The sequence below is a fragment of the Talaromyces rugulosus genome, chromosome I (genome assembly GCF_013368755.1).
Source record: "Talaromyces rugulosus chromosome I, complete sequence".
NCBI classification, from domain to species: domain Eukaryota; kingdom Fungi; phylum Ascomycota; class Eurotiomycetes; order Eurotiales; family Trichocomaceae; genus Talaromyces; species Talaromyces rugulosus.
In genome coordinates this window covers 5186747-5209303 of record NC_049561.1, presented here as the reverse complement: position 1 = coordinate 5209303, position 22557 = coordinate 5186747, and the positions used below count along the sequence as shown (strand labels likewise).

General features: G+C 46.2%; 7 protein-coding genes across 7 annotated transcripts; 5 read left to right on the top strand and 2 right to left on the bottom strand.

Moving 5' to 3' along the window:
* Nucleotides 1-776: 776 nt before the first annotated feature.
* TRUGW13939_01777 (uncharacterized protein) lies at nucleotides 777-2787 on the top strand (the record flags this gene model as incomplete). The annotated part of the gene is made up of 10 exons (XM_035484975.1): nucleotides 777-822; nucleotides 873-940; nucleotides 992-1096; nucleotides 1149-1277; nucleotides 1337-1782; nucleotides 1845-2129; nucleotides 2186-2216; nucleotides 2269-2332; nucleotides 2382-2450; nucleotides 2504-2787. 10 exons carry the CDS (start codon nucleotides 777-779, stop codon nucleotides 2785-2787), a joined length of 1527 nt encoding a protein of 508 aa, XP_035340868.1.
* Nucleotides 2788-3591: 804 nt separating this feature from the next.
* On the bottom strand, nucleotides 3592-4868 carry TRUGW13939_01776 (uncharacterized protein; the record flags this gene model as incomplete). The annotated part of the gene is made up of 5 exons (XM_035484974.1): nucleotides 3592-3822; nucleotides 3878-3935; nucleotides 3985-4054; nucleotides 4106-4244; nucleotides 4311-4868. The coding sequence occupies 5 exons, from the start codon at nucleotides 4866-4868 to the stop codon at nucleotides 3592-3594; spliced, it is 1056 nt and encodes a 351-aa protein (XP_035340867.1).
* Nucleotides 4869-5434: 566 nt separating this feature from the next.
* On the top strand, nucleotides 5435-6465 carry TRUGW13939_01775 (uncharacterized protein; the record flags this gene model as incomplete). Its single annotated transcript, XM_035484973.1, has 3 exons — nucleotides 5435-5923; nucleotides 5983-6215; nucleotides 6270-6465. 3 exons carry the CDS (start codon nucleotides 5435-5437, stop codon nucleotides 6463-6465), a joined length of 918 nt encoding a protein of 305 aa, XP_035340866.1.
* Nucleotides 6466-6967: 502 nt separating this feature from the next.
* TRUGW13939_01774 (uncharacterized protein) lies at nucleotides 6968-8320 on the top strand (the record flags this gene model as incomplete). The annotated part of the gene is made up of 5 exons (XM_035484972.1): nucleotides 6968-7109; nucleotides 7168-7175; nucleotides 7246-7253; nucleotides 7320-7959; nucleotides 8018-8320. 5 exons carry the CDS (start codon nucleotides 6968-6970, stop codon nucleotides 8318-8320), a joined length of 1101 nt encoding a protein of 366 aa, XP_035340865.1.
* Nucleotides 8321-8539: 219 nt separating this feature from the next.
* Nucleotides 8540-10269, bottom strand: TRUGW13939_01773 (uncharacterized protein; the record flags this gene model as incomplete). The annotated part of the gene is made up of 4 exons (XM_035484971.1): nucleotides 8540-8823; nucleotides 8891-9099; nucleotides 9175-10115; nucleotides 10180-10269. The coding sequence occupies 4 exons, from the start codon at nucleotides 10267-10269 to the stop codon at nucleotides 8540-8542; spliced, it is 1524 nt and encodes a 507-aa protein (XP_035340864.1).
* Nucleotides 10270-11960: 1691 nt separating this feature from the next.
* On the top strand, nucleotides 11961-16014 carry TRUGW13939_01772 (uncharacterized protein; the record flags this gene model as incomplete). The annotated part of the gene is made up of 14 exons (XM_035484970.1): nucleotides 11961-12026; nucleotides 12095-12256; nucleotides 12312-12411; nucleotides 12486-13176; nucleotides 13386-13506; nucleotides 14157-14184; nucleotides 14236-14488; nucleotides 14555-15035; nucleotides 15092-15101; nucleotides 15152-15281; nucleotides 15339-15478; nucleotides 15537-15650; nucleotides 15711-15816; nucleotides 15882-16014. The coding sequence occupies 14 exons, from the start codon at nucleotides 11961-11963 to the stop codon at nucleotides 16012-16014; spliced, it is 2535 nt and encodes an 844-aa protein (XP_035340863.1).
* Nucleotides 16015-16563: 549 nt separating this feature from the next.
* On the top strand, nucleotides 16564-21151 carry TRUGW13939_01771 (uncharacterized protein; the record flags this gene model as incomplete). The annotated part of the gene is made up of 10 exons (XM_035484969.1): nucleotides 16564-16749; nucleotides 16831-16908; nucleotides 16963-17078; nucleotides 17131-17185; nucleotides 17262-17863; nucleotides 17923-18592; nucleotides 18652-19213; nucleotides 19281-19453; nucleotides 19508-21052; nucleotides 21125-21151. The coding sequence occupies 10 exons, from the start codon at nucleotides 16564-16566 to the stop codon at nucleotides 21149-21151; spliced, it is 4014 nt and encodes a 1337-aa protein (XP_035340862.1).
* Between the last annotated feature and the right edge of the window lie 1406 nt (nucleotides 21152-22557).

Sequence of the window (22557 nt, the reverse complement as noted above, 5' to 3'; positions counted from 1 at the left end):
CTGTGGGGGGATTCTTACTACGGCGTCTTCCTGGTTGGCTCCGAGTCAGGCTCTGTGTCCGGGGGGAGGACTTCCCCCCGATCACGATTCAGTACTACGTATATCCAGTTGTTCAACTAGCTTTGGCGCTAAAGACCGTAACTGGGTCTAGCAAATAGCGAGCAATCCGACTGGAAAGTCATTCAAATCAAGGTTTCCTATAGAACCCGGCCAATGGTAGTAGTATTCAATGTGCCAATGACGTTTTTGGCCGACCGGACGAGGCGAAAGGATTCCGCCGGGAATTCGGAATTTCCTTTTCGAGCTTGAATGCATTCTAATGATCCAGTTTTGCGATGTATGTAAGGGTCGGCCAATGCAGGTGAAATCGGAGCAGCTCGACCAGGTTGTTGAGTGCCTAGAGGTGAGGATTGATAGAAGTTGTAATTGAAACAGGTTCACAAGTTCCTGATTTCCAAAGCCACAAAAAGTAGAGAGCAGGGGGTGTAATCACAAATTTATTACAGTGCATGGGCTATTCTGTCTCATACATGTAGTTTCTGTCACAGACTTTGCCCCGGATCGGCTCTAGTGTACCACTACGACATTCGAGTCATTTATTATTATCGTGTTATTATTGTTCTCTTCTTGCGAATGTATATAAGGTGACGTATCGCGTGAAAGAATTCATACCAATTATTCCACCCCTATGACCTTTTTTTTTTTGAAACTTTATTTCGAGCGTCCTCAAGAAAAGACTTTACACTATGTTTGAACCAAGGGGGAGAACCTTGAACATGCTAATCAGCGCTGCTGGTGGCATGGGATTTTTACTATTTGGCTGTATGAAGGCTTCATGGACCTTGATCCTTCGCTATACTAACGATTGACAGATGATCAAGGTGTCATGGGTGGCATCATTTCATCGGAGTCGTTTGTGAAGCAATTCAACAACCCTTCTGTACGACAACCGCCCTACAGATAACCAAGTGACACAAGGCTAACTTTGTAGACATTGCAACAAGGGTTGATTACCGGTCTATATGATATTGGTTGCCTGTTCGGGTCATTGTTCACATTTGTGACCGGCGAAGCACTTGGAAGAAGGAGGTCTATTGTAGGTTAAATCTAGAATATGTTGCGCCAGAAATCTTTGCTAAATTGTTTAGTATGTCGGTTGTGTCATTGTCATGGTCGGAACTATTCTTCAAGCCACGGCTCAAGTCATTCCGCATCTGATTGTGGGACGAATTGTGACGGGAGTGGGTGTAGGAATTATGACTTCGATCGTGCCAACGGTATGAGTGAAAAGACACCTACATGAGGAAATTCACTTACTCATTGATCTCATTCGCAGTGGCAATCCGAAGTTTCTGCAGCCAACGAACGAGGCATCTATCTCACGCTCCAGAGTGGCAACATCAACACCGGCTTCGTACTCTCGAACTGGATTACGCTTGGGGCTTCCTATGCAACGACCGAGTTCCAGTGGATTTTTCCTATCTGCGTACAACTTATATTTGCCTTGTATCTACTCGTGAATGTTCCATTCCTCGTCGAGTCCCCGCGGTGGGTGGCAAATCATAGGTCTGTAGAGGAAGCCACAAAGATTATCGCACGCTTGCAGGATCGTGACGAAGACCACGAAGATGTATTGAAAGTTCGTGATGAAATCTGCAGAGCCCTAGAAGAGGAAGGACATATCTCGTGGTTTGATCTCTTTAGGAACGGAGGACAGCAGAACTTCCGCCGTATGCTTTTAGGATTCGGAGTTTTGTACATGCAACAGTTGACGGGAATCAAGTGAGTGCAAACATGCAATCTATGTACGGAATCACAGGAAGCTAACATCTGTTACCATTTAGCTCCATTGCTTACTATATGCCTGTCGTGCTAGGCGAGTATCTTCCGTTGTCAAGCTCAATGACTCATATAATCGCTGCTGTTGCTGCCACTCAATATCTATTCTTCTCATTCCTGCCGGTTGTGTTCATTGAAAAGGTTGGTAGGCGGACTATCATGTTATGGGGTGCGGCGGCGTTGATGCTTTTTTCCGCTTTGATTGCCGTTGGATTCAACGTCCCCGGCCAAGGAGGAGCCATAATGACCGTGATTATGTATTGTCTATTCTATGATGCGTTTGGAATGAGGTGAGATAATCTCGACCCCGATGAATGTTGATTTCAACCCACTGACATCGAATCAGCTACCTCAACGTCCCGTGGATGTACGCTCCAGTGAGTTGATATATGAAATTATAGTGGTTACATGTTGCTAATCCATTAACAGGAAATCAACTCGTTGAAATTGCGGTCAAAGGGTGCTGCTATAGCTTCTGCATCCAACTGGCTCTGTGAGTACCGAGAAATGCGCCAATTTATCGAGTCTAACCTGGTTTGTAGTCAACGGTATCGTTGTCACCATCACGCCCTCCACTCTCGCTGCAATTGGTTATAAATACTACGTTGTTTGTTCGTACCTCCAGAAATATCGCCTTTTTATTCCTGTGCTAATATTTAAAAAGGGGCTGTCTTTAATGCATCGTTCATTCCAATGGTGTATTTTCTCTACCCCGAAACGAAAGGCTTGTCTCTGGAGCAAATTGACCATATATTTGAGGGCCGAGGCCAGGGATGGAGTTGTCTCACCCAGGGCGTCCGAGAAAGTATCAAAGGGGCTGCAGCAATCGAAGCGGCTCGACCGGAGCATTTGCGACTCCGTGATGCTGAGAATGCTCTACAAGATTCCTCGGGCTCGGTTGGTGATAAGGATGTTCCAACTTCCGTCAACCTTGAGCATGCGAATTAGGGATAGAGAAAAGAAGCAAGGAAGAATTTCTTTAGGCTACCACCCGATATTTCTGTTTTTTTGGTGAACGAATGTATCCAGCTTGATTGTGGGTTTAAACATTACGTACCATTCAGTTCTATATTCATTGTATGAGCAAACTCCAACTTGTCTCATGGTAATCAATTGATCGGAATATATACAACCAAGCCTCAAATGTAACCTACACTCCCCCTATATCAATTGGTTGGTTGGGGATCTTGTCTTTAAGCCCAAAATCACATTCAGTTCTCCATAGACCAACCTGACCGTCCGGGCACTGGCTCGGCTTACCTGTTTGATCAGGAAGTTGGTAACTACCACCCTACTAAATTATTTAGTACGTAGCACTTATGGTGCCCAAGGAACTGGCCGGTTTTACCCCGCGTTTTACTTCTCGGCAAAAATCCGGGGGTGGTCGATCATCTCCATGGATTAGTTCCGGCGGGAAAGAAATCGCCTATGCCGCCGGAAGTTAACTCCCACAGTAACGCAACCAAAACTGGATTTAGGCCGGAACTTCGATGTTGCAGAACAATAATATGACCTTAGCCTCACTTGATCCTCCATATCGCGTTGAGCAACTTGTACGAGATTTCACTGTCTTCTATTCCTTGGGTTTTGAGGATTTCAAATACTAGATAGATTCCTTAGACTCCGAAAGGTCGTGAAACTAGTTATCTCAACGTTGAATAGGTTAGGGGGATGCTATTTTGAAAAATTAAGGATATTGGGCATAATATTGGATGGCAAAAGACACAAACATTCTATATGAAATTCTAGTATCTACTCCTTTAGCTTCGTGACGAGTTTTCCAGTGTTGCCTCCGGAATAAAGCATCATCCATATTTTAGGAATGTTGGCGAACTCAGTGTCGATGACCATTTCGCTCTCGTCTCCGATGATCAAATTGCCCTTTTTCCATTCGTCCACAAGAATTGCTCGTACTTCTGGTAGATGCTGGACCCAGTCAATATTGATGAATCCCAATATCTGTAGACGCATGGTAACGACTTCCTATAGGGATATTAGTTGCGTTCACCGAATCAACAGATGGGAATGAGACACGTACATAAAAGTTCTTCAAACCAGTAATATCCGAATCCCGATTGTAGTTGGCAATCGTGCCACTAAAGATGTCAGTATCTTGAGCGTGGCCATCCTTTTGAGGCTTCTTACCTCGCTGCAACACGGCCAAACATAGCCAGCCGAGTCAACATGAAATCAAGAATTTCGCCACCCACATTGTCTTATGAGAGCGTTAGCTTCCAAGTCTCCATTGATTTGGCAGATGACTCACCAAAGTAAATTTCGACAAACCCTTCAGTCTCCTTGGTGAGTTCTTGTTTGAATGACGAGGATTTGTAGTTCACGCAGACGTCCGCTCCGAGCTTTTCCACCCATCGGCATTTTTCGTCTGTGCCAGCAATACCGATCACCTGAGGGGAAGCGTTTGGTTAGATATGCCGAAATATCACACAAGTGGGAAACGTCGAAGAGCATACCTTGCGACAACCGATCATCTTCTTAGCAATCTGAACAACCATGCTGCCAACGGCACCGGCAGCACCGCTCACAACAATGGCATCTTTGCTAGTTGCCTTTACAATTTGTGTCAAGGCATAGTAGGCGGTAAACCCAGGCAATCCCAGAGCACCTAAAAAGTGTGTTTCTGGCAGACCAGGGTGGGGATCAATTGCAGAGACATTTGCGCCATCATCGACCGAGTATTCAGTCCACCCGGGATTACCTGTAACCAAGGCACCGGGTTTAATGTTTGGGTTTCGAGATTCCACTACACGCGCGATGCCCATGGATTTCATAGGCTCGCCAACTTGCACTGGTGGCAGATATAGGCGCTCTGCCTGAGCAAGCGGCGAAATCCACGCCCGCTGTGCGGGGTCGTTGCTCAAATACAGTGTCTTCAATAGTACTTGGCCGTCCTTGAGCGCGGGGATGTCTGCGATGTTCAAGGCAAAAGTGGACTCGTCTCCCCCCAAGACAGGTTCACTATAAGGTTTCTCTCGGAGAACCCACTGCTGGGATTTTGTCGGAGGACTCATGGTGGTTTGAAATCGGCGCGAACAGCTAAATGGGCAGGCAACACTGGTAGTTGAAAGGAGTTGTCGAGTGGAAAATAAAGTGGTGGATCGTCGCACACGGCCGAGCATTGCGTCTGCTTTATGTAGTCTGTGATTGATCCAACTTCAGTTGTGCAGTGCGTACTTATGCAGTCTACTTCAATGTTATATCACTGATTCTTAACCACTACAAGAATTTTTTTTGACTAATCATCAACCAGGAGAGCTGTGGCTACGCGGATCTCAGCTTTTTAGCTGTTCGGAAACCCAACTATTCCGCCGGAACAAGGAGTGCGGGGAGAGACCAGAGGGAAAAGACGCCTGCACAGCAAGAAAATGGGGCCGAATCGAACATCGAGTTTTCCAGGTCGCCCAGGGAATAGAAGAGGTTACAAGACAAATGTGCTGTAGATAACACGTACTTGGCTGTTGGCATTATATAGTCGTAGGTTGCGGATAAATGTTCAGAGCACTTCTCCAGATGACCCAGCATCCCCTAAGGGTTGGTATTCGGAGCAACCAATCCAATAATGACAGTTGTGAAACGTATGGCTACTGCTGTTAGGCACAGGCTGCTTCCTGTTGCTGTGAATCATTCATTTGCCCTCAATTCCGCTCGTTTCAACTCATCCCTATCCAAATTCGACCGTACGAAAACCTACCCCAACGAGAAAGCCAATGGCTACCAGCCTATACCACTACCCGATCTATTCTCAATACAGGGAAAGACAGCTATTTGTACTGGAATAACAGGGGGCCTCGGGAAATCTTTGGGACTTACCTTGGCGGAAGCTGGAGCCAATATAGTCTCGATTCAACTACCGGGCGACCCCGAGCTGGGAGCCCTGGAGAAGGAAGTACGCTCCTTTGGTCAGAAGTTCCATCACTTTGACTGCAATATTGGGGACTCTGTTGCGTTGCGGAAATGCTTCACGGAGATATGGACGGCCGGGGTTGCGCCTGATATCCTACTCAATTGCGCCGGAACAAATCGACACGGGCCACTAGAGACTCTGACGGATGAGGACATCAATGTTGTATGTATAGCCATTACATCAAACTACTGACTTATCTTCGTTTAACTGTGTGAACCCAGGTCATCGATGTCAACCTCAAAGGAAGTTTTGTGGCCGCTCAAGAAATGGCTAAACAACTGCTGAGAAATCAGCGACCTGGAAAAATCATCAACATCGGATCGATGACGGCATATCAAGCCGTTTGGAACACTTCTACCTATGCTGCGACGAAGGCTGGGGTTGTTCAGTTTACGAAAGCATTCAGCAACGAACTTGCCGGTCGGAATATTCAAGTCAACTGCATATGCCCAGGGTTGGTATCCATGACAGAAAATGCATGTTACTTGGGAAAAACTAACTTTGTTAGATATTTCACGACCCCTATGACAGCAACTTTGGCTCAACATCAGGAATACAACGATTTTATACTGGATAGAACACCCGCCGGTCGATGGGGCGATCCTAGTGAACTGCGAGGGGCGCTGCTATTTTTGGCCAGCCCTGCCAGTAACTTTGTTACTGGATCAAGTGTCGTTGTTGATGGCGGTATGCTTGGAATGTAGAAATTGCCTCCAGGGAATATTTGAATTCTATTTCAGCCGCCTAAGCCAGTGATACGATTGCTCAACTCTCTTCGAGTTTAACAGATGATTCGAAAAATCCTAGGATGCTTGGTGTGTCGACAATTCTGCCGCCTTAATCAATGATTTCAATATCCTTTTCAGAGCGAATCTTATGCATATTTACATGTGTACGGATCTAACCTTGCTCTGAGGATCTACATTCCCTCCACGAAAATGTACGATTCAGCCCAATGTCCTAACTAATTCCTGAGCTCGTGATAATCTATATAGCTACTTACAATACAAAAAGACATATTGAGTATATATTTAGGAGATATGAGGGATATGAATGGCTCGAAGGATTTATACCAATTGATGACTCGCACTAAACCCGAAATGGCCCCCTTGCAGCTCGCTTCCAAAACAGGCATAACTTCTCCATCCACCGACAACGATTAAAAATCCTCTTCGCGTTTCATGGCACTTAAATAAACAGCGCATAATGCTGTCCAAAGCACAACCAAGCCCATGGCTGTGGTTACTATCTATTCTTTATGTCTGCTGTGCGACGGCAGAACTGCAGGCTATCAATGCCAAGGGATTTGAAGAACGGTCTTTGACGCAGGGCATTTTCATCGTCGCGTGTATGTGGCTTAAACTTCTATGCTAAATTTGAACAAGACTAGTGCTAATAGATAAAAGTTTGTATGGTGCGTAATAATTCCCTCTGGCAGAGCTGGTTTTTTTTTATAAAAAAAGAATCTCTACTAACAGCTGCAGCCGTGGTTGTATGTTTGCACAAAGAAGTGTCATCTTCATGTTGATTATGAAATATTGACTGGCTGAAATGACAGTGAACCCTGTAAATCATTGAAAGTTGAACTCGTGCACGCTACAGAAAGCTTTGACAAGACATCTAAAGTAGATGTTTATGAATTCGACTGCTCGAAAGATGAAAGCTTCTGTTTGTCACTAGAAGTTTTGTCGTTCCCGACCATTCGGGTTTTCGACCAAAGGAAATGGACTCGATATCGCGGACGGCAAAAATCATTGTCGTATGTCAATAACTGCATTGAAAGTAGATATATTGCTAACTTGGAGAGAATCGTATCTCATGTCTTGAAACAAGTCATGGATCCAGTTACTAAGATCGATGAACACAACTTCAGCGTTATGAAAAGTTTAGACCGCCCATTGATGGCCTTCACGCGTAAAGAAGATGACGGGCCTTCTTATGATCTCATGGATTCTCTTGCACGACAAGAGTTTTCCAACTTTGCCTTTGTTGGGGAGCTTGCAGTGGACTCCCCGCTATTAACAGGATTGGCTATCGGCAGAAAGCCACCATTTATCACGGTTTTTAATGCTCTAGATGAAACGACCCCCATATATGACGGACCATTCCGAAGAGATGAACTTTTAAAATTCTCCAACAAGGTCTCGTCGCCGTTGATCACACCTTTACAACTTGACAATATCGTGAGATTTATGCAGGTAAATGGGATGCATTATTAAATTTCACTGGGGCATAATAAGACTAACGAAATTCCAGTCTGGTCTACCACTAGCAATGATACTTTCGGCCAACGACGCTGAACGCAAGTCCATTGCAAGTAGCATAGACGATATAGCAATGAGATACCGGGGAAAAGTCAATTTTGTGACCGTCGACGCCGAGAAACATTCGTTCACTCTTGCTCCTTTAGGACTGGACGCAAGTATGCTTCCAGCCTTTGCAATACAGACCAATGATAATGTGTTCAAACTCAACCAGGACTTGGACCGGCATTCGCATGTTGCCATCGATGAGTTGGTGCAGCAAAGTCTTCGCTCGGTCGAATTCAAAGTACAGTAAAGTGCTGCTAAATAGATCCATATTATTGAAATTTGAAGAGATGTTAAGAAAATTGATTGCGACAAATACGAATTGTCTGTGAGTGTACATGTCTACATGTATCAATATTATTATATACAATTGCAAAGCTCTCAAGTGCTATTAAAGGACGCCTAAATACTCCACTGCGACCGCGAAAAACTAACGATGCATCTCGTGTCGCTTTTGAAATATAGTTCTTCAAGAACACGTTAAGTTGCCCACTTTGAATCCACCGGGCATAAGAGTTTGGAAGACACCATTGGGGTCGTACTTGCTTGCAGCGGTCTTGAGGAACTCCACACTCTCATCGCCATAACCACACAGTGGGTTTTGGAAAGGAGCAGCATAGTTGATGTAAAGGAAAGGATAGTAGGTGTCGTATTTCTGAGCGACAGCTACTGATTCGTCAACGAATTGTTGTCTTGCGCCTTCCATCATTTCATCCAGAGACGGATCGGTCCAGCGCGAGGTCAACCAAACAACTGCATTGTCAAGTTAGGATAAATTATCATTTTGAGAGATGATGCGGGTATATTGAGGCGAACTCACCAATTTGGTCAGGAACATCAGTGAGACCGAGACTGTTTCCTCCCCGCTTGGCGGCATAAGTCTGTTGAATCTGAGCCTGGGGGATGAAAGACACCATCCAGTCAACTTTATCCTTGGATGAAAGTGCGTCGTAAACGGCATCAGTGGCATCCCAGATATCGCGGATTGTGTTGTAGTCATTGTTGAAAGTCACACTTGCCGTAACCTCCCTATAAAGCAAGTCAGACAAAAGGATTCCCTGGAAAACTGATTTACAAATATGAAAGAATGACTTGATGACTTACCTGTAACCCTTAGCCTGAAACTGGCTGACTTTGTGCACAAAATCGGCTATCTTGACTGGACCGGCTTCATTCAAAACCTGGTTTGGCATTTCCAAGAAAGGCTGGATGGATTCCGGTTTCTCCACGCCGTCAGTGTTTCCAAAGGCGGCATTGACAATCTGACCACGACCTCCGCTGAGGTAGACTGTCATCAATTGAACAGCCGAACTAGTATCAAGATGGTTGTTGGTAGTAAAGTTTGTGATGGCATGGCTGATCTGGTCCAACACATCTGAACGAGCTGCCTCAGTGCCAGTAAGGTTGACATAGACTTCACCACCCCAAAGACCGTCAAAGTCAAAAGCATCCAAGTCCACGCGAGTGACGATGCCAAAGTTTGTGTTGCCACCTTTCAAGGCCTTGAACAGATCAGCATTGCTGGTCTCGTTGGCATTGACAATATCTCCAGACGCCAAAACAATTTCGTAGTTCAAGATGTTATCAACAGCCCAGCCCCTTTTAGGTGCGAAGAGAGATTGTCCTCCACCTAGGGAAACTCCACCAACGCCAACGTCTTCGCAGATTCCGCCAGTGAAACCGATATTGCTGCTGTTAAAGGCATCGTAGGCCTCGCCCCAAGTGACACCAGATCCGAGACTGACAAAGCTACGATCGGCCGACAAAGAAGTCGATTTGAAACCGCTCAGGTCGATAGAAACGCCACCGCTGATGCTGTTTGCCCCGGGATTTGCGTTGTGGCCACCACTTTTCACAGAGAATTTGCACTGGTTCTGAGTGATGAGCTTGATAGCCGCCGAGACATCTTCGGCGGATTGAGGAATGATGACACAGGCTGGTTCCAAGACCGATGTTCCGGACCATCGAGTGTTGATGGAGACGTTGTATGCAGATGTCGAAGGACTGTAGACATTATTTGAAAGAGCCTGCGCTATAGCGTTGCACTTTACAACAGACGATCAGTATGTACAAAATTTGAAGAAAGACCCAGTGAATTAATTCTCTTACGCATGACGATGTCGAGTTTGTGTAAACTGCGGCCACACTTTTAGAGAGTGAAAGCCCGAGGGCTATGGCGAAGCCGTTGCTGCCTTTCATTGTTGCAATTGAAACAAATTCGTGAAAATGCAGCGAGACTATGAAAAGATAATTCTACCTATACGGCTTCCATCGATTCTCGCTGGGAATTTCATCCTACATTTGTAGAAGGTTTGGTCCCCACGATAACTATTTTACGCGTATTATCGTATGCACTCTCAGATTCCTGGTAGGATTTCTCACAGAACGAAGGATCTGCCAATCCTTACCTATACTGTTAACTTGGGGGCCTGACAGTTCAACGTCTGGTGGATCTCGGACATTCCCGCAGGATGTATTGTTTAGAGTCTTATACGCGGCACGGAATGACCGAAGTAATACGCATGGAATCAGACTAGAAGACTTCAAGATTAACTGCGTACGCTTTTCACTGAATGAGGGAAGGATGCACCTCTAAGAAAATAAGCTAGCATTTGTGAACTACCCACCGACGCTTCCCCTTCACAGGTTTAAAATGGTAAAATCCTAACCTCGTGTTATTATGTAACGAGAGCCTGGTTTTCATTCCTATTATATTAATACTTGTGGAAAATTTGATATATTATTGAGAAACTGGAACTGGGGCGACCTCCTATCCCCACAACTTGCACTACTAGTTGTAGTACGTAGCAACATCGTTTATTCACTGGTAAGCGAGAAAAGAAAAAAATGGCCCCCCAAACCTTAATAATATATCAACTGTGGTATCCCGGCTCTTCGCTTGATGCATTAATAACATTCATCACCACTACCAAGCTGACTAGAGCGACAAGAGTAAGTCCCGTAATGACCCAGAGGAATGGATATTCATCGCATGATTTACAGCGAGTGTGCGTCTTTGTCGCCTGCTTATCGCCGATATCTTGAGATATTTCTTCAAGTGGTATTTCGCCGGGCATGTTTTGATGATGATACCCATACTGTTCTACATCATAGTTGACAGGTTCAACCTATTGTCTTACGTTGGCTGTTGTAACTTTACTAGAAATAAGATGTGGAATAGCTCTGCGTTGATAGGAATAGAAAAATTTACTCCATGATGCTCTAAGCGGCATTGGACTAGTGCATCCTCGTACGGCGGGGGGGCCTCAGTCGTGTAAGGTGTATTCATATTCGTGCCGTATGATAAAGGGGCTATTCAGTTAGTTGCATAATTACATAGAATTATCAAGATGCTCATTGAGAAGAAACGACCAGTGGTACTGCTGCCTAGTGTTAATTGCGTAGCCTTCACACGCAAGTGACATCACAAGATACCAAGTAGGCAATAATTAGGTTTATTAGCATGTTGAGCGTCATTTTCTGATGGTGTTAGGGTTTGAAGACGTGTTTTAAGTGAAGTAAGCTGAGGCTAAATACTATTCAACCCGAATATCCGGGGCCGTTTTCGAAGTCGTATTTTATTGTGACTATAATTTTTTTTTTTAAATAAAGAAACGGAAAAGAAATTTCAAGCAGTAAAACAATGAAAGAAAATCATTTACAGAAAGAGCAACTGCCCCATAACATAGGCTATGGCCGTTCTCCACTCGCTCCGAGTCAATTCGGGATCCACCTAAAATTTTCTCCATTTCTTCCACGTCTCTCGGAGATATGATCTGCGTAAGATCCATATTTCTTAAAAAACAAACAAACGTTGCTTAATTATGAGGATATTTGTACTTTGGCATAGACTTTTTCTGGCAGCAATTATCCTCGCAAATTCTGTTGAGATGGGTCGTTTGTCTCGGCAGAAACAAGTTCTGGGGTCTATTCCCATCAATCCGAACGATTGCGTGGTAGGCGAAACACCATCGAAGTAGTTGCAATATTATGGAGACCATTTTCCTAATTAGTAAATTCACAGCCAGGGATGATGATTGACCCTCGGGCGATCGAATACCGAGCAAATATGACGGAAGCTCCCAAGTACACCCTTGACAGTCAGCCGTCATGGTTACCTTTGGGGTGGACCATGGAGCGAGCAATGGACATTACGGTTGATGACTGGGAAAATCTTACTGAAGATGTACACTTTTCCATTAATTAATGACGGTCTGGTAGACGGCTAATTTTTTGCAAAGCAACAAGATGCTCTCCGTGCAGGATTTGAAGCGCATTGCGGGTCGGAATTCAAAGGTGAAGTATTCAAGGACATGTTTGACCGGTCAAGGATAGATCCGGGTATGATACTTTCCTTTCGTGAAATCTTGTAGGGGAGCATTTTCCTATATTTTGATTAACTAATCATCAATAAGAGGATTTCAATCCACCCATAACGGCGCCAAATTTTATGAGAGACCTGCAACGTTACCACTCAACGGGCGATTGGGGCTTTGTATTCTACCGCACTACTTATGAACAGGATGACGAGGAATGGTCTAATATCCAAAAACGGCTGAATGCAATCATTGAGTCTATCTTTGACTTCTACAGCACCATCGAAGGCGTCAATGAAGCAAGGCTCAGATGGAAACTGCATTGGATGGATGACCGCAATGAATTCAGTGACATGAACCCGCACAGTATCGCTGCACATTACCGAAACATGGTGGAGGAACTGCCACCAAACTACCAGCACTCGATGTGTTTTGCGGTTGATCAGACCTCGGCACGCTCAATCTTACTCACAGACATAACCCGCATGCAAACGCGCCCTCTTCTTGGAGACGTTGTCCCTTTTGTTGTCGCTATCGATCAGTACCTTGGCTGGAGCGATCCAGGCGCGGAAGCGGTTGAAGATGCCGAAGACGAAGATGAAGACGAGGATGGCGAAAACTGGTGCGGTCCATTCCGCGCTCACCCTTCCTCGATTGTCGACGAGATCTACACCATCATTGCATCCCAGATGATGGAAACACACGAGTTTGCCTACGCTGCTCGGGGGACAGATGACGTGTGGTGGTCTTCTTATGATGCCGGAGTATGGACTGTGGATGGCGAAGGACGGTATGCCGAAAGACTATTCGAGGATGCAGCCTTGCTGAGAGCGCAGTACAGGGAGAAGAAGCGGGATTCGGAATGATAAGTGTACGTATCAACTACCCAGTATATTATGATGCTTAGCTAGCAATACAAACCCCAACATTCTACAGATCAGTAGCCGACTACCTTGCTTCTAACAGCTGTCATGGTCGCTTGTTTTCCGAGTATAACAGACCCCCGGAGATTTTCCGAGACCCACTCGGAAAACCACCGACTCCCCTCAAATCTCAAATCGCGTCTTTGCGCCGCGAGGTGTCAGCTGGTCTCGGTCAATCAGTCACCGAGCAAAAACTAGTTGTCTTTATGGGATAGTGACTAGTAATTATTAATCCCGGTCCCTGGTTCGACTTTTGTGACGTGACCAAGAGCCAAACACTTAATACTCCGAAGAGTTCTCGCCTCGGCTTACCTTCTTGTTTTTCTTCTCCCCCCAAATTTCTGCGCCAAGACTAAGACTAGCCAATAAAAATGTCATATCCGCCCCACCACCGGCATTTGATGCCCCCCACGCCCCTCCCCGCACTGTTCTGCTTCTCCACAGAACTTGTGTGACAACTGACCAGTGGTGCACGATTTTTGCTCCAGGCTCAGCATTGTGAGGCGAAACTTGAAAGATTTGACAGATACTATGCGCTCTGACCAACAAATCTCGTATCAGCAATTGCCGGGAGCCGCTGTACCCCGGATTTGTGCCGATTCCACTATTGAAGCTACTACTCGACCCCAAGTTATAATATCCGGGATCTCTGTCAATTGCTATTGACCGCACATGCAACTGCGAGCATCCTGGATAACTGTGGAAAGGAATAGAGTGGCACGATGGCGAGCAATTTTCTTTACACGTTTGGCATTGCCATCTTCGCGGCAATCGGGACCTTTCTCTTCGTACGTTACCCTTATACGACGCATTTGTCGACAATCAGATAACTGACAAAGAGGGCTAGGGTTTCGATACCGGCATTGCGACGACAAGTCAGTTTTTCTCAGCTTCACCTGCGTGAAACGCAAAGCTAACTATGATAGCAATCGCACATCAAAGCTGGATTGATTACATGCAAAACCCGTCAAATGGCCTCACCGGTGCAGTTGTGTCTGTCTATATTGCCGGCGAGGCCGTTGGCGCCTTGACTCAGACTGCCATCGGTGACCGTCTTGGTCGTATTCGATTTATGCAGCTCATGTGTATCTTCGTTACTATTGGTTGCGTCATTCAGACGGCTTCGGTCAATATCGGCATGTTCCTAGCCGGTCGAGCGCTCGCGGGTTTTGCTGTTGGGTAGGCTCTTCTTTTTTAGGGGAAGATTCCAATGATTTAAAGACATTTTCTTATAACGGATAATAGGGGTATGGTTGCCACAGTGCCCATCTACCTTTCGGAAATTTCCCCGCCCCAGCATCGTGGGTTGATTGGTGGTATATCTGGCTGTGGTATCTCCTTCGGAACAATGATGTCGAACTGGATCGGCTTCGCATGCGGCTACGCACCCACCGGAGCCCTGCAGTGGCGCTTGCCCTTGGGTATCCAAATACCCTGGGGAGTGATCATGTTTATCGGTCTTTCCACCTTCATGCCAAATTCTCCGCGTCAGTTGATCCGCCATGGGAAAGTAGAAGAGGCACGCCGGGAGTTTATGAAAATTCGACGCGATCTACATTCCCATCAGATGCATAGTGAGTTTGCTCTTATGAGAGCGCAGATTGAGTATGAGATGCAGCGAGAGATCACCTCGTACAAGGAGATCTTTAAGCTATTCCGGCGCCGAGCTTTCGCGTCTATTGCGGTGCAGACGATGACATCCCTAACGGGGGTGAATGTTATTCAGGTAATTTCACCTCCTTCCATACTTTATTCAGAGCTGTCTTGCTAATGATTTTATAGTACTACCAAAGTAAGCACCCGTCGTTTATACTCTCATTTGTAATAAAGCTAACCCAGCAGCCACCCTGTATAAATCACTTGGTATCGGCTCCCACATGATTCTCGCTCTTGCTGCAGTCTACGGTACTGTGGCATTTTTGGCCAACTCTATCACAACAAAGTATCTCACCGATCAATGGGGTCGGCGAAAGTGAGCAGGGTCCTTTCTCCAATCTAACTATCCACCCCTTCTAACTGACTTTGACAGTATGATACTCACTGGTCTCAGCGGTATAATTCTCATTGAGATCTACGCTGCCGTCATGCAGCGTGAATTCCAAAACACAGATAACCGTGTTGGCAAAGGATTTGCCATTCTGGGAATCTACTTGTTTGTGGTTTGCTATTGTATGAGCCGTCTTTCTTCTCGTCGTGAAGAGTATCTTTCATCGCTAACACATCGCAGATGGCATGCTGAACAGTACAACCTGGCTCTATGGCGCCGAGATACTCCCAATGTCAATGCGCAGTAAAGTCATGGGCCTCGCCGCGGCATCGCATTTCATTGTGAATGTAGCAAGTATTACATCCATCGCATTACTTTAAATCACCTAGGAGTGACGACTGATTGCTCTCGCAGTTACCGAAGCCGGTCCCAGCGCATTCGCCAACATCCACGAGAACTATTACTACGTCTTCGTCGTATGCACCGCCTTCTTCTTGGTCATTGCTTATTTATATTTCCCGTGAGTGGCCCTCTCAATCTTCAACCCCATATGATTCATCAGCACCTGCTAATTTTTCAACACAGAGAGACGAAACAGAAAACCTTGGAAGAAATTGCCGCGGCCTTTGGCGACAAAGTTGTGGAACTGGAGGAGAACGATGTTGCTGTGGAAGAGGCGGTCATGGGAGCCAAAGCCGGAGTTGAGCATGTGGAGTGACGTGCTTCATGGAATGCGATGATTGGCCTTGTATGAAGTATGTAGTTACGATTTATTTTGCCATGGGATATGCGAGAAAAAACAATTAATTAATGCTGGATCATGATGTGATGTGAGTCTCCCACGGGATAATCCACTAGGCAATTTAAGGCATATGCAGCGCTCCGAGGTATCCGCCTCGCTTCACTCAACCCCTAGACAGATCACGCTTGGATGAGTCTGGTAAGCGTGACTCAAGATTGTGCGAGGAGCCTGCAGGAATCCAGCGACACCAGCCAACCAGCGACTTTCAATTTTACATTGCCTTTGCTGCCTAGGGTGGGCTGTGGTGCTAGAGGTGTCAAACGCGCCAAACAGCCTAGAAGCCAAGATGGCCCCAAAACTTAGTCTTGGTGAGCATCATCAATTGGTATAATCATTAAACTGTTTATTTCTTTCTTATAACTACACGGGTGTTGGCTCAACAATGTAAACCGTATATACTTTTGGTTATTTCCATATTGTGTATATACGTATTTTCATATCTTACGGGTTAATTCTTCACCCAGCATGGGGGATGAGAGCCCCTTCGGCCTGTCGCAAGAACGCGCCGATGCAACTTCAGTGAATTCAGCGACCATAGCAGCCGCCGATCAACGTCCGAATTCCAACTCTTCTGCATCGCCAAAAAAAGAAACCAGTGAGGAGAGTAAAGATGGCGAGACGGCGACCAAACAGAACTTTGGAGACCTTGTGGTGAGCCATTAGTCGTCTTTTGTCGAAACTGGGCAAATAGCAGCCTATCGGAAGTAGGCGCTAGCCTAACAAAAATCACAGAGAGTGCTCAAACATGGATCGAGGGTCGACTTTGTCGTCTTCGGGGTTGCTACCCTTTGTTCGTTGGGATCCGGTGTGGTACGTGTCTATTCAGAGGCTCAACCTTTCTTGTGCTGATCAATGCAAAACCAGGTTCTTCCATTGATGAATATCGTCTTTGGCAATCTCGTCGGTGGATTCAGCGGATACTTCACACCGGGAAATCAAACGACTGAAGATGAGTTTAAGCGCCAGACAAACCACAATGCGTGTGTATATACTTCGGATTCGACGGCAGGATGCAGGCTGACTTGAGCGCAGGCTTTTGATTGTATACTTGTTCATCGGCAAGTTTGTGCTCACTTATATTGCCATGGTGAGTTTGAATTCCCTTAAGGCGTAACGTCAATTAGCCTGGAAGAAGGTCGAGAAGCTAATACGAACTTCCCTAGTTTTGCTTTCGAATGGCAGGACTCCGAGTTACCGCAAACCTGCGTCTCGCTTATATGAGAGCCGTCTTCTCGCTGCCCATTAGCCTACTCGACGAAGTTTCCACTGGCACGGTATCAAATACCATTACTTCTTCCTCCAACATCATCCAGAGCAGCATCGCCGACAGACTAGCTATTCTCTTTCAGTCTATCGGCCTCCTCATTTCCGCTTATGCAGTTGCCTTCAAATATTCATGGGCTTTGACCCTGGCAGCCACCTCGTCGCTGGTGTTTATGGTCGTCGTGTATTCCATCGGAGTTCCCTTTCTCCTGAAGGGCCAGAAAGAGAGCTCCGAAGCGGATGAGAAACATGCCTCCATTGCGTCAGATATCTTCGGTTCAATTCGAACTGTTTTCTCCCTGGGCGCTGAAAGCGCCCTGTCAGAAAATTATTTCCACTGGGTTGACATTTCGCGCCAACGGAATGCAGACATGGTTTGGGCTATGAGTTGGCAGCTGGGAATGGGTATGTTCGCCATACCTGCAAACTATGCACTGAGCTTTTGGCTTGGGTTGGACCTCTACCAAAAAGGCATGATTCACAATATCAACGCTGTCATCACGTACGTATTTCCTTTCCACCCCTACTTTCATGCTCGGCAAATATTAACCGTTAAGCCAGAGTCTTCTTCTCCGTTCTCATCGTCGGTACAATCATGGGCAGCATTGTCCTTCCCGTCATGCAATTAACCAAAGCAGTCACTGCTGCCAGTGGCTTTTTCAAGATCATCGATTCCGAACGCATCGCCCTTGGCGGTCTGAAAGATCCCGAGGTCTCCGCGCACGCTGATATCGAGTTCAAAGACGTCAAATTTGCGTATCCGACCAGAAGTCACGTCCAAATCTTGAAGGGATTGAATATCACGTTTGAGAAGGGCAAAACAACCGCCCTTGTTGGGCCGTCTGGATGCGGAAAGAGTACAATTGTCGGTTTAACGGAGAGATGGTATCAGTTAGACAATTCTCTGCTACAGGAAACTACCGAAAAATTAGACGAGAGCATAATTGAGTCTCAAACGACGATCGATGTCAATCAAAAACCCATCCAGAATACCGGGTCCATCCTCATTGATGGTCACAACCTCAACGAAATTGATGTCAAATGGTGGCGCACGCAGATAGGTCTCGTCCAGCAAGAACCGTTCCTTTTCAACGACACCATCTATGGCAACATCTCCCTTGGGCTCATTGGGTCTCAGTGGGAGAATGAGACGGAGGATGTCAAGCGTGATTTGATTAAAGGAGCCTGCAAAGAGGCCTTTGCTGACGAGTTCATCGAGCGGCTGCCCAAGGTAAACCGTTATCTCCTTTTAATGTATAAAAATTTCCGCCATAAAACTAACACGGATAGGGCTATGACACAATGGTAGGCGAGGGTGGTATCAAACTCAGTGGAGGACAGCGTCAGCGTCTCGCTATTGCCCGAAGTATCGTCAAACGGCCGACTATTCTGATACTAGATGAAGCCACAAGTTCCATCGACGTGCGCGGTGAAAAGATTGTGCAAGAGGCACTTGACAGAGTAGCAGCAACGCGTACCACTATTATGATCGCACACCGACTGTCGACAATCCGCAAGGCCGATCGCATCATCGTTCTCCAGAGCGGATCAAAAAAAGAAGAGGGAAACCATGAGGAATTGATGGCCATTGAAGACGGTCTCTATTTTAACCTTGTTAACGCCCAGAAAATCAATTCCGAGTCTAGTGATACCGAATCCGAAGGGGTTGACGAGGTTTTCGAAGCAGAAGATCCAATGGACAAAAACCGCGCCTTTGAATACGACGATGAAGAGACGCAGAAACCAAAGAAGGGAAAAACTGACTATCTAGTTTTAGCGAAGATTGTTGGCGAGCAAAGTTCTCTTTGGTTTCTTTGGATCCCTCTATTGATCGCTGCTATGGGCGCCGGTGGTATGTGATTTTGAATCAATCCTCTGCCTAATGAGCCACATCTAACTGTTGTTCGTGGAATAAACAGCGTCGTATGCCCTTCAGAGCTGGTTCTTCGCCCAGCTCATTCAAGTTTTCCAGTACACTGGCGAAAAGTTGACATCTTCTCGTAATTTCTGGTCGCTGATGTTCTTCGTCCTCGCCTTGGTAGTTGGAGTCTGCTATGCCGTCCTCGGATTTACGTCGACCTCTCTCTCTGCTGTACGTCAATTTCCCATATTCCACCATCAAAAACGGGGCTAACCTTATTCCTAGAGAGTTTCATCCGTCTACCGAAAACAGTACTATCGGAACATCCTCACTCAGCCTGTTTCCTTCCACGACGCCGAAAATAACTCCTCCGGATCGCTCATGTCTCAACTGACTACTGATCCAAAACAAGTCCAGGAAGCTTTCAGCGTACATGGCGCTTTCCCTCTAATCAGTATCTGGAATTTGATCGGATGCGTGGCCATCTCCTTCTCCTTTGGCTGGAAACTATCGCTCGTTGCTCTGCTAGCCGCTTTACCTGTTATGTTCGTCGCGGCGTTCTTACGTATCAGGCATGAGGTTAAGTTCGATGCCATGAATGCTGCGGTATTCTCGGAGAGTAGTCAATTTGCAACGGAAGCTATCGGTGCCTTTCGTACTGTGTCTTCGCTCACCATGGAAGACTACATTATTCACCGATTTGACACTCTAGTCAAGGATCAGATCAAGCGAGCATTTCGCAAAGCCAGCCACGCAACTCTCATATTTGCTTTGTCGGATAGTGTTGAGCTTTGTGCCATGGCATTGACGTTCTGGTATGGTGGACAACTCCTAGCCAGTCTTACCTACGACCCGCTACATTTCTTTGTCATCTACATCGCTGTTGTGCAAGGTGGGCAAGCCGCCGGTCAAGCATTCAGTCTTGCGCCCATCTTTGGCCAAGCCACTGGTAGCGCTGATCGAATGTTCAAACTTCGGTCTCTTGTTTCTAAGCAGAAAGCGGATTCGTCGAAGGGGGGAAAAGCTCCGCTGAAAGATATCCCTCGCAAGACTGGAGCGGAAGCTGGTGCAAGCATCGATATGACCAATGTAGCATTCAAATATCCCACACGAGACGTGCCGATTTTCCATTCCCTGTCTCTCTCGATTCCGTCCGGCCACTTTGTCGCCTTCGTTGGACCATCAGGGTGCGGTAAGACAACTATTATATCTCTCTTGGAGCGATTTTACGACCCTGTCGCCGGGGATATTTCCTTCAATGGTACGCCTCTCGAGGACCTCGACGTGGCATCATATCGAAGACATGTGTCTCTCGTCGCACAGGAGCCGCGGTTATTTGATGGATCTATCCGCGAAAACCTTCTTTTAGGCATATCCTTGCCAGCATCATCATCGTCCGAAGAAAAAGACGATTTGGAGGGGCGAATGGAGCAAGCATGCCGTGATGCCGAAATCCACGATTTCATCACCTCCCTCCCTGACGGCTACAACACTCAGCTCGGTTCTCAGACCCAAACTGCATTGAGTGGCGGCCAAAAGCAGCGTCTCTGTATCGCTCGCGCTTTGTTACGCTCACCATCATTGCTTCTTCTAGACGAGGCAACGTCTAGTCTCGACTCTCAGTCTGAGAAACTCGTCCAGGCCGCTTTGGATCGGTTGGCTTCCAAGAGGAGCATGACTATTATCGCCGTGGCGCACAGACTCGCCACGATCCAGAAAGCAGATACTATCTATGTGTTTGGCGAAAGTGAGCGTGGCACGGGGAGTCGGTTGATTGAAAAGGGAGGCCACGAAGACTTGTTGAGGCGGAGAGGAATGTATTGGCAAATGGTAAGTTTCTTCTTTTCTCTTCATATTTTCTTCGTTGTTGGAAAGTCGACTTTACTAATACATTAATTGCAGTGTCAAGCACAAGCTTTGGATAAATAAAATGCAATCACCGACCTTGATCTTTTTGAGAAAGATTATAAAACTCCATTCTGCATTTCTATTTGTATTATTAGCATCCGATCTCACGGTCATTTAAATCCCTACATAATTTATAGACCTATTCTTTGTTACAAAATAAATCAATTTATTGGTTTCAATTTTACTTGGCAAATTTACGGATTACTTCACAAAGGCGACAGACTATGCCGGGCTAATAGCCTCCATTGACAGGATCACTTTACATACTAGGTAGCGTTCCAAGACCATTCAGCCATAGTGAGACATCAGAGAACAAAGGAACATTGGCCTATAATCGGGTAAGACGATTGGTTGTGGTTACGACAGTTCCCAGCCAAACCCTGCTTCATTGTCAAAAACATGCGCATAGCAAGTTAGGCTCACCGGCTATTAACTTGCTGAGATCCGAGATTTGCCTCGGCCAAAGACTTCTCTTAAACCCCTTGATTGGCCCAATGGTGGCATCCAGTTAGTGAAAAGAAGCTGTCAGGATTTCAAAATTTCATCCAGTGTTCTAGCCCAAGGTGCTATGGACTAGTGCGGAAGGCCGGACGTCTCCGGCTTTTCGATCCTGGGGAAGATTCGCTAGGAGATGTTTACCCCAGCAGATTCCGCCAATCACAAAAGCCTATCTTGGTTTAATCAGTCCTGGTGTATACAGGTTTTGACTTTTGTGGCTGGAGGACTAGTCATGCGTGTTCGACTCCTCCTTCCTTTTTCGCTCGTGGTGCAGGACACGGTGACAAACTTTGGAGGGTTTCAGCCAACGGCGCCGAAGGGCCTATCTCGGTTTTGGTGTTAACTCCGAAAAGTACATGAAGCTATCTCTATGTCGCCTACATCCTTGACAGTGTCCTGGTGAAATAATATGGATGCGTAGGGGCCGGTTGGTAAAACTCGATTGTTGGGTTTCCTTCTCCACATCGAAAACGGTAGGGAGGAATCTGGGGGAAAATCTGGGGAAGAAGATCATGGACAAATAGAGACTTTTATTGCTGGTGATTGGCGATCCTCGACTTAGTGCCCAACAACACAAAAGCTGAGCCTCCTCAATTCTTGGATCAGGTAGTGGTGGCAGACAGGGCCAACTAGCTGGGGCCAGTGTGACCGGATTTCAAAGTGTTAACCTCATGTAGTAAGTATCTCGCGTGGCTTCGATAACACGGCATTATAGACGGCTGTTTTTTTAATACAAGTGCCAACAATTTGGCATCTTTTCCCGGTCCTGGACGGAATGGCTTGAACGAACAAAAGAGCGGCTCAGCCACTGATCGTACGGGATATGTATATCGAAAATCTAGATAAAATAAATATTAGTAGTACTTTTTGTGCATAAATACTAGGTTTTGCCGCTTCAGACTCGGATGTTTGCTTACTCCTTATTCTGT